This window comes from Festucalex cinctus, chromosome 15 (assembly GCF_051991245.1).
Source record: "Festucalex cinctus isolate MCC-2025b chromosome 15, RoL_Fcin_1.0, whole genome shotgun sequence".
Taxonomy (NCBI): Eukaryota; Metazoa; Chordata; class Actinopteri; order Syngnathiformes; family Syngnathidae; genus Festucalex; species Festucalex cinctus.
This window is the reverse complement of record NC_135425.1, coordinates 7,298,219-7,309,876: the sequence shown is the minus strand read 5'-3', so window position 1 is coordinate 7,309,876 and position 11,658 is coordinate 7,298,219. Positions and strand designations below refer to the sequence as shown.

At 38.7% G+C, this 11,658-nt stretch overlaps 1 protein-coding gene across 1 annotated transcript; it reads left to right on the top strand.

Moving 5' to 3' along the window:
- The first annotated feature begins 338 nt into the window (after positions 1–338).
- reep5 (receptor accessory protein 5) lies at positions 339–11,658 on the top strand. Its single transcript, XM_077497126.1, has 5 exons — positions 339–559; positions 771–864; positions 8,714–8,852; positions 9,192–9,360; positions 11,425–11,658. Exons 1-5 carry the CDS (start codon positions 442–444, stop codon positions 11,472–11,474), a joined length of 570 nt encoding a protein of 189 aa, XP_077353252.1. The 5' UTR covers positions 339–441; the 3' UTR covers positions 11,475–11,658.

Sequence of the window (11,658 nt, the reverse complement as noted above, 5' to 3'; positions counted from 1 at the left end):
AATTAGGTAGGTAGTGTTACCAACAGAACATAACCAAATCCTATCAGACCAGGCTGATACGAAGACAAAAACTTGTTCCGGATCAGTAACATCAAGTTAGCCAGTTAGTTAGTCAGAATTCGTGCAACAATTGTATCCGTCCACCTTAATGTAAACTTGCTAATATACGGACAACAGATTTCTACAACACATAATAATAATAATAATAATAATAATAATAATAATTTCCATGTATCAACAGTGTGCGTTATCAAAGCTTTATTGGACATCAGCTGCAACAAAATGTGAGCTTTTACTATGAAGATACTCACCGGAAGTGCTTGTTAATGTCCTATCCACCTTGATGCCTTGTAACTAACGGGAGTGTTCGGTTTCAGGAGTGTCGCAGTTTCCCCATACAACAACTTCCTAATTCATCCTCGTTCGGAAGGGAGCGCAACCATGGCACAGGCCCTCAAAGAAAGATTTGAGAAGTTCCTGCATGAGAAGAATCTCTTGACTGATACCTTAGCTAAAGTCGAAGCAAAGACCGGGGTTAGCAGGACGTATATCGCTCTCGGTGAGTGTTGGCACGGATGGAAAAAGACTGCATTGGCGAGTCAGCGCGGTTGCAGTCGGAGCTCTTTTTGCGTTTAGTGTAGAGGCCATCGGAGAATGACACCATATTTTTTTAATGTGTTATTTTTAATTAATAAAGACATTTGAATCATAATCTGGATCAAATGTTGAAGGTTATATGTGTTAAAAACAGCTGTGCCATTTTGTTCCAGCTGTCGTCGGCGTCATCGCAGTGTACTTGGTCATTGGTTATGGAGCCTCCTTGCTGTGTAACCTCATCGGCTTTCTTTATCCAGCCTACATATCGTAAGTCAAACTGCAATATCGAGGAGGGGGGCCACACCCACCCGCGCGCACTCTAGCGTTCGCACGCACGCACGCACTTAATAATAACCTCTGTTCTAAAGTTAACATCACTACTGTATAACCTATTTATTTTTATGTTTGGACTGAAATCAAATATTCTGTCTATACCTAACAAATGTATCAGTTAGTTACCAGTCACTCCCCCCCCCCCCTGCAATTTAGTAATTACTAATTTTAAATGCACTATTATGGCATAATCCACAAAAAACAAAAACAACTTCACAAATTGCGCAATTGCATTCTAGGTGGGTTTGACAAGTAAGAAGCTGGCAGTCAAACTGATGTGCAATATTTCAGTCAACATTTTGCATGTTTTTGATAATCCAACATTACTATGATCGCTTGAAATTCTTGAAAAGAACTTTAAAGAATTAAATGAAGCCAACACTTGCATTAAAAAATACAGCCTTTTCGCATTAAGTTTAATTTCTGGTAATGTGTGCAACATCACATTTCTTTTTAACTCGCCATCAATGGTATGCTTCTTTAAGTGGCATCACAAAAATGCACAACAAGGTCAGATGTTAAACAAAACATACTGAAATGTTACATGGTTGAATTCCAAATGTTACAACTTTAGTGGGGGGATTTCACTAAAGTTTCAACTGTCATTGAAAAGTGATTTCATTTTAACTTGGAAAAGGTCCCTGCTTTGGGTGCAGGAATAACAGGACCATATGCAGCCTACTGCATACAGTATATAAAATGCAAATTGGGAGCATCGTTTTCTGAGTTACAATTGTAAAGTATATGCTAGCTTATGCAAACCCCTAATTTAAATGTCGACGCTAGCTAGTATTACCGTACTTGCACACCAGATGAGGACACCGGTTAAAATCAGATAGAGAAAAGATGATTCTTCGGTGTGGTGGGTTGAGAAAGGGGGGGAACTCCAAAAAGTGTTCTAAGAGTCCTCCTAGTTTTAAGATAATCTTGTGTTGACGTGAGACACGTTTTGGAGGATCAACAAGCGTGGGCGTATTTGCACAAGGAAAAGAAAAATGAAAACTATTGTGCTGTCAGTCTGTCATCAGTGTATTGATTACAGTCTTCCCTCGCTATAACGCGGTTCACTTTTCGCGGTCTCGCGGATTTTTTTTTAAGTGCAATTTTGCATATTTTTTTTACAGTAATATACCCATTTTATAAAATTTATGAAGGTTTGAACAAGAGAGAAATGTGAGAACATGAAAATGCCTCAATGAGAAAAGTGTATAAATTGTGCGGTCGGGGATTTTAGAGCCTTAAAACATTTATAAGAGTTGTAAAACATAAAGCAAACTACTTCGCGGATTTCATTTATTGCGGGTATATTTTGGAACCTAACCCCAGCGGAAAACGAGGGAACACTGTATTGAAAACATTTTTTTTCAGTCGTCGAGTTTTTGAGATTCATGACTTATATGGACCAAGCTATATTAAAATAGTATTACCATTACATTACTATTAACTTAAAAAACATTTAATGACATATTCTACAATCCTAATGAATGATGCCAAAAATGTTAATTTACGTTTATTACGTTTCTTTTTTTTTTTTCTCTCAATGGGCAGCGCAACGTGTTGTGCTGCGCTGCCTTGTCACTAAACAAAAAATATTAGCGTCAAAGTCACTGTTGTGCAAAAAAATGTATCTTTTCACAAAAAAGCTTGTTTTTCTTTTAATATTTTTGGAGTTTCGCTTATGCCACTCAAATGACCTAATTTAAAATGGTGATTACTAAATAACTGAATAAGGTAGAAACATACTTTTTTTTTCTCATGAAAGAATGGAATCCAACCTTTCATATGGTATTCAACATATTTATGTCGACATACCGCACAATATTCTGTTGCGTTGAAAGATGAGTGAAAATGCTCTAAATCGGCTGGCACCGTTGGGCTTTTTTGGATAACGTTTGGCTGTCCCGCGACCCTTGTGAGGAATAAGCGGTCAAGAAAATGGATGGATGGATGGACGTTTGGCAGTCAAAGAGTTTTTAAGTTGTTAAATATAGTGGTCCAGAGCAGATCACGTAATATTGAGTAGGGATAGACCGATAATCGGCCGGGACGATTATCGGTGCGATATTTGGCATTTTGACGAATATCGGCATCGGCCATTTTTGGAATCTGAAGGCCGATAAAGCTCACTGAGCAGGGAATACTTGCGAACGTAGCGAATTTGGGGTTTTCGTCAGGATTTGTAAGATGTTCGCAGTCAGTTATTATTTGTCGTAAACACATTTGGAACATATTCACACCATTTTTCACCGCGGAAATCTTTTTGAAACGTTTTTACGAACCCTAACAAAAACCCCAAATGAGCTACATTCGCATGAATTTGTTACTCAGTGAGAAATTATATATAGTTTGAAAAGAACCCCCCCATGCTAATGCAAATGAATATCGGCTTGAAATATCGGTTATCGGCCTACTTGACTACAAATAATCTGTATCGGTATCGGCCTTGAAAAAAAACATATCGGTCTATCACTAATATTGAGTCATTCGGTATCAAGATTGTATATATTTTTTTCTTCTTCGGCAAAATAATCCAGAGGTACAAAGATATTCACAGTCTCGTTTTATATTTCCGGTAAACAGTTTAAAGTCCATGTCCAGATGAATGCTGGGCATGCACAAAAATGCTTGTCACTTAGTCAAGCTGCAACTTTTAAGACTGGTTGGACAGAGCCTATGTCGTCAGACATTGACCAAAAATGGAGCCTATGTTATCGAGAATTACAGGGTGACTGACAAAAAAAAACAACACGTGTCCATCTATTAGAAGGCATGCTCATCAAATGACAGCCATATGACACGTTTTTTCTTGAGGTACCTCTCATTGAATAATAAAATTAAAAAAAAATTAAAAAAAGACAGCTCAGACGGCTTTTTTTTTTTTTTCTCTTCTTCTTCTTCTTAATTGCCAAGGTATTAGATTAAGCCTGTATTGGCAGATTCACAAAATCAGGTTACCCGGACTCAGAATCAAAATGTGATATCAGGACATCCCTAGTATTAATGTTGTTTTTTTTTTTTGGTGTTTTAAATTACATTTTCTCACAGTACACATAGTTAGCGCTTCTCCTGGGTTATCAACTTATTTATCTACATTGATATCATGATAAACTCATTACTGGGAAGGGTTGTCATGAGTTTAAAAAAAAGACACAACTTACAAGCTCAGACAAAAAAATTCAAAGCAGCCGCTGTGTAAAAATTTGCCCCAGTTGGCCTTGATTTCCAGTCATGTGGCACAAATGTACTCTTGTTGTTTTCAAATAATCAACTTGCGTGATTGTCTGCAATCCCACACACACCAATACTAGCTAATGTGGCACATTTTCTACTCATGAATCATTTAATTGCATACACTTGGACTACATTTGTAACTTTTGAGCTGCTGGGAAATGAAAATGAAGATTTTAAGGAGTTTTTTTTTGGCTAAAACCTTAAACTCAAAAATTTTGACCACCCAACTTGTTTGTTGTCAATAACTTAAAGTTAACCTTTGTGTCATGCGTTATTTTTCAAAGTCATTCAGCCCTAGTACTTACAAGGGAAGTCAACCCCCCAAATTTTTGACAATATGTTCTATGCAGCCCTACTAGTTTAAATACAGTATTTTGGTTAATATTGCGTGAGTAGAATATGAGTTAAGCAGCAAAATCCACCAGTTTTTATTAATATCATAAGGCGGCCATTTTGCCACTTTCTGTCGACTGAAGATGACGTCAAAGTTGCTCAAGGCTCAGGCAACAACCAATCACAGCTCACCTGTTTTCTGAAGCTTAGCTGTGATTGGTTGTTACCTGAGCCCTGAGCAACTGTGATGTGATCTTCAGTTGACAGCAAGTGGCGAAATGGCTGAGATGGATAAAAATGGATGGATTTTGCTTCGTAACTCATATCCCACAAATGTAATATTAATCAGAATGTCGTGTGTAGACTAGTGAGGTCACATGTATTAAAGATCCCCTGTTATGGGTTTTGCAGCAATTACACCAATCATCCTCTGGACGTCCTAATACTGTATCAAAAGAAATGTTCACGAACTTGTACCTTGTTATAGAGTTGCAGTCTCCACGAGGAAGGTCTACTGTTAGCCTAGCATAAAACGAGCGGATTTTGGTGGGCGTGGTCAAGGCTCGCCAGACCTCCGTGTGTTTTTGACTACAAAATGAGTTGGGCGTGGCCAAGTCTCATCTTTTCTGTGTGCTCCTGTTTATAAACAGTCTTCACGTCTGCACCTGAAGTAATATTGGCTCATTAGTTTCAATAGTTGGTATCGATCCCGGGATAAGTGAAAGATGTTCTGCGAATCCACATTTGTATTGTCCCAAATTCCTGAAGCAGTCGTCAGTTAAATGTTTGCCGCAAACTGTCAGGGCTGCTAATCCTCCTCACGATGCACTTTTTCCGGGTACAGCTACTGGGATTGACAACCCCGTACCGGTCGAACCATAAGTCCGACGGGGAAAATGAACCCATCCCCGGAACTAGCTTGACCTTGGCTTTCCAACGGCGTTTGTGTGGGCCATCCATGACCCTACGGTCCGGGGATACGGGGCCGTGAAATCGTGGACCAATGCTGTCCTCCTGCTGCTGCTGTTTGTTTGCTCCGGCGGGGGGGAGTGGTTGAAAATTGTGAGGGTGGAGTTCGCGCTGAGCTACTGACGTGAAAAAACGAAAAAGGTGGGGTTAGTGACGTGTAAAACCGACTTGCTGAAACAGCCCATTTGAGAGTGCTGTTTGAGCTAATGTGATACAAACGCCCATAGGAAAGGTAAACATGGGTCGTTTATTTCACAACTTTGGGGAATTAGTCAGGCTATGGTAAGGCATACTTATGTCAACCCCCCCCCCCCCCAAAAAAGTGAACATTTCATATGAGGGGACCTTTAAATATTTATGGTTGACTTTCCCTTTAAATATGTCGTGCAATGAATTTCTCTGTGGGTTTCACTCAGGAGCGATTACACACAAAACATCCGGTATTGCTGATTTAAGTAAACCTCAGAGTCTCTCACCAGCTCCGTGTATGTTTGTACTTGTGTGGGTGTGACTGTGAACATCTGACACCACCCTCAGATATGGATTATTGACAGTTGAAGAATCATCCTAAAAAGGGCAATCCCCTGTAAATATTTACAATTGTACCAAGCCTATTGGATTATGTACAGTTTGTGTGCATTTGTTGGGGGCCATCCCATCCATTCTCTGTACCATTTATCGTTACTAGGGTCAAATCATATATTACTCAACTCAAGTTTATATCGCACTTTATTACATTAAATGACACCAAATTTTCAAACCAATTTCCATAAAATGTGGAAGAGGGTTGCACATGAGCCAAGAACGAACCATGAAATATATTGAGAATCCAAACACTGCTGATAAAAGAATTTATTTCCACAATTTCACAACCGCTATGAAATCAGTTGAATGTTGAATAATTCAATGTCCGTGTAGCCACACAACTCATGATTTCAGAGACAGAAGCTTTGTGCTGATCGCTGTCTCATGGTCACATAGACAGGAAGTATCCATTTAATAACAGGGGCCAATCAGCAGCTGAGTTTGCAGCTGTTACCAGGCCATAGTTGGTGTATGTCATGTTGCAAGTAGGACGACTGGGTAACACAACGTAATATCCTGTTTGAGCCGAAAACCACATTTTACCACCTTACGTGCATATAATCATATACAAACATCTAACATACTGACAGCTGCAGTACAGGTCCAAATTATGTCTACATACAAATTACAAAGTTTAAAAAAATATACATAGTAAATTTAATAATATAAAAAAAACAACCAGGATGTTATATACTGTACATACAGTGAAACGCTACAGACAGTTAAGACTGTCAACTTTTCAGTTTAGTATTGCATTATTTTTCTTTGTACAATGTATAATAATAAAATGTAATAGCCAAAAGAAAAAATTTCATTGGTAGCCCCCATTCCACAAGGAAACATGACTGATATAAAACAGCAACAATAAATTAACAGAAAAGCAAAATGCAACTAGACTAAGTGCAATTTCTGGAGAAATTGTGTGGGAATGCTGAAAGCAAATTGAGAGAAAAATTATGAAAATTATAACCTCCTGGTTACTGGACAATGCACTTTCCCGACTTCCCGACTATGCCATTGAGCAGTATCAGACACCTGGTAATGATGATAATTTGTGATGTGGAAGTGGGCGTGGAAAGTGATACTTAGAAAAAGTTCAATGACTGTCCCATTGAAAATGAATGGGGAAAAGTTGATATTAAATGTGTGAAATTGTGCAAATACTGTAAGTAATGTGGAGTCACACGATATATATACTCTGGGAGGTGTGAATGTTTGAAGCTAGTTAAAATTTGAACAATATAAATTGGAAGTATTATGTGGGAGTTGTTAGGTGGCAAAAGAGTGTGGAGAAGAAAAATCACAATAACATATGTGGGAATGCTTCAGCATTCCCACAATTAAAATACTCACACAAACAAAAACAGCAGACTACACATGACTAAAAACATTTCAGGTTTATTAATTTGGACAAATTTGGTTGTCAGTTGGCCATTTCTTTACATTTTGTTTTAATGGGCTGCATGAGATTCGTTTCTCGCGTACGTTTTGTGGGATTACACCTCATTCTTACCTATACTGACCAAATGAAGTTCCTTTATGAGGAATTTCACTATCACCTCTAGTAACCATCATCAAAGCTGATCTAAATTGTATAAATGGTAAAGGCGAAAGCGTGGAAGCAGAACTGTAATCTGTGACAGATTTTATATACAAGTCAACAGTCCTTAGAAATAGAGTTCACCCCAAGGTTTAATAGTCTGTTGAGGATTGCGCAATGATGATCTAGTTTTTGTTTTTAATCCAGACTTTTAAGACCTTGTTTGTATAAAAAAATATCACTGGGTTTAGAGTAGTAGAATTTGCAGAGGCCCGGGTGGGTGGGCAGTAATTAATATGAGATATATAAGGGAAACATACATTTGTGCAGCTCCTGTCAACATCTGATTTCGAACATGCCTAAAATTTGAGGAGTGAGTAAGAGAAGCTGCGATTGGTTGGCAGCCGGTCCAGGGTGTCCCCCGCCTACTGCCCCGAGCCAGCTGAGATAGGCTCCAGCACCCCCCGCGACCCTTGTGAGGATTAAGCGGTCAAGAGGATGGATGGATGGATGGAGTGAGTTGAGTGAGTTGAGTGAGTTGAGTGAGTTGAGGGAGGGAGGGAGGGAGGGAGGTGGCCAAGTATTGATATTCATTTACAATTTGGATTTTTCTGTCCAGAGATCAAAACGTCAGGTTCTTGCTTTGGCAAAAAACATGGCAAGTTAGTTATAAGGTTATAAAATAAAATAAAATAATAAATGAGAGTTGCTCAGCTTCACAGTTTGAAACATTTACCATGACCTTTTTAAAGTGAGCAGCGACCTCTGAATGGTCTCGCAGCCTTTGACACACAAATCATTTCTAAAACAGAATAGGATCCAGGATGGAACCCTGTGGGATGCCTGTGATAAGATCTTTGAAAGTAAAGACTGAGATCAGTTAGTGAGATATGTTAAACCGAGTAGAAGTAGACTCGGACAATTGATCAAATTTAGACTGGAGAAAATTAGGATTAAGTGAGTCAAATGCTTTTCGAAGATTTAAACTATAAGAATTAAGAGGACTTGACCTTTCAATAAAATAAACTATTACAATTTCTATTGAGTGTTGGACTCTAATGAATGCTAACGACCAAGTTATATAATAACGTGTAAAGTTGTGACGTTTGTATCTCTTCTCTGCAGCATCAAGGCCATCGAAAGTGCCACCAAAGAAGATGATACAAAATGGCTGACTTACTGGGTGGTGTATGGGCTCTTCAGTGTGGCCGAATTCTTTGCAGACATCTTCCTGTCCTGGTTCCCATTTTACTATATCGGAAAGGTAATTGTCTTGTTTTTATGATGTCAAGTTGTCACTGAGCTTGATGGAAGAATGTGGTCAAGATTAGAATAAACAAGGGCCAATAAGAAGTGAGGCATGTCAGTTGGGACGGTGCAGACCTCCACCAAGGCTGGTCACACATATTTTGTTGGTTTGCAACGACACTTTAGCGATTTAAACAGTAAAAAGTGATTATAAATATCTCTTGGCTCAGGTGGTGGATTATTGATACATTTATTGGTCATTAAAAAAAACTGTTGAAATATGTCAGCTAATGTTAGAAAGTGGAGTGTAGCTTCATGTAGCACTTTTATGAGACAGTACTTGTGTTCTTACCAGTGTGCCTTCCTGGTCTGGTGCATGGCTCCAACTCCTTCCAACGGCTCGGTCCAGATTTACAATCGCATCATCCGCCCCTTTTTCCTCAAGAATGAATCCAAGATTGATGATGCGGTTAAGAACATAAAGGATAAGGCATCAGAAGCTGCTGACAAGTTCAAAGATGAGGGTGAGTAGATAACCAATGGGGGCCTGCTGACTCATAGATTTTTAGAGGCTGATTTTTGGCAGAATAAAATTCTGATATCAACTTTTCGCCATTCATTTTCAATGGGACAGACATGGAACTTTTTCTAAGTATCACTTTCCATGCCCACTTCCGTACATATAACTTACCATCATAACCAGCTGTCGGATAATGCTTGGTGGCACAGTTGGTAAAGTGTCCAGTAATCAGGAGGTCATCATTTCCTAATTTATCTCTCAATTTACCACATAAGCATTCCACATGCATTCAAATCTTAGCATTCAGCTATTAGCTTTCAGCATTCCTACGCAATTTCTCCAGAAATTGCACGTAGTCTAGTTGTTAGTGTGGTAAGGGAATGCCGTGTAACAACTCCCACATAATACTTCCGATTTATACTGTTCAAATTTCAACTTGCTTAAAAAAAGTCATGCCTCCCGGGGTATTTATCGTCTGATTCCACATTACTTACAGTATTCTCACAATTTAACGTTAAATATCAACTTTTCCCCATTCATTTCCATGGGACAGTCATTGAACTTTTTCTAAGTATTACTTTCCACGCCCACTTCCGTACATATAACTTACCATCATAACCTGCTGTCTGATAATGCTTGGTGGCACAGTTGGTAAAGTGTCCAGTAATCAGGAGGTCATCATTTCATAATTTATCTCTTAATTTACCTCATAAGCATTCCACATGCATTCACAACTTAGCATTCAGCTATTAGCGTTCAGCTTTCAGCATTCCCACGCAATTTCTCCAGAAATTGCACTTAGTCTAGTTGTTCTTTATTATTATTACTATTATTATTATTACTATTATCATCATCATCATCATCATTATTATTATTATTAGTAGTAGTAGTATTATTATTATTAAAGACTCATAAGTTGGGTCATTCATGCCTCGAGGCACCACTGTATTCGGCACAATAATTTACAAGGCACTCAACATAAAAATGCAAAGCAAACATAACGTCAGTGTTTCATAGTTTGTGAACGTGGTCTTGAAAGCTGACAGCAAACTTTCTCTCCCCACTCGTGTTTCACCCCAAGCTCAGTATGCCACGCTAAGCTAGCAACATTGCTAGCATTCCTTATACATATATTACCCAAAACGAAATGTTTCCTGTTCTTGTATTGTTTGGAATTTAACACCAATTAAAACATTAGAGGTGGTTGCAACTTGCAGCCATTTTGCAGACGTCCATATACAGCCGATACCGCCTTAAAAAGCAACATTATATCCTTTGAGATTAAGTAGAGCGCTTCGGCTTTCTAATTGTTACTCATCGGATTTACCTTGTAAATAGCCGGCCAAGAACTACAGTATGTCTACATTTATGCATCCTTCATTCAGACTTTCTGTCACTCCAGTCTATGATTGTTTAGTATTATTCTCGCAGTGATCATTTCAATCCTCTCTATGTTCCATACATATTGTATAATTGATAATGGAAGTCATCTCGAACCGTTGAAAGTGTTTTCATGTTGGAGGAGGACTAAGAAAACTGCATGGGGGTGATTTAGTGAGAAACAACAAGTGACAAAATGAAGAACATTTTCAGAATTAGGCAGACAACAAAGGATTGACTTTGTGGTTGACTTTCTTACTTGATTGGGTGGGGCAGACAATCAAGAGAACCAACATCCACACTGTGACTTCCCTAGAAAATGTTTGTAACTAATCTTACAGGGCATCCACGGCAATCGCAGCCAGGTGACAATAGGCATTTTATATATGCAGTTTTTGTGTAATCCATGTGTTGCTGAGTTAATACTTTTATTATTCTTGATCATTTTACAATGATTAATACTGCTCATCTTTCATGTTGCTATTAGTAGGGACGTGATTTATTTCAACAAGGAATAAAGTACACTGTTAGCACTGTCCTCAAATCAAAAATGAGTGAGGGATCTACTGTGTGTGTTTTCATTGTCCTGTGTAAGTAATCTTGTGAGTGTGTGTGTGTGTGTGTGTGTGTGTGTGTGTATGTGTGTGTGTGTGTGTGTGTGTGTGTGTGTGTGTGTGTGCGCCCACAGCCAAGAAAGCAACAGCCAACATCATGTTTGAGGAGAAGAAGAGCTCCTAATCAGGACCTCCACACAGGATCGTCTGTGCAGCTGTTCCAGAAAATAATGTTGCCTTGTTGTATTTAATGGATTATCTTGTCTGGTATGTCATGTCTAAGCCATTTCCCAAGTCAGTTTACTTGTATGACAGGTGACTGTACATTGCCCTGATCCTGAATGAACCCAATAAATGCCTAACTGTAA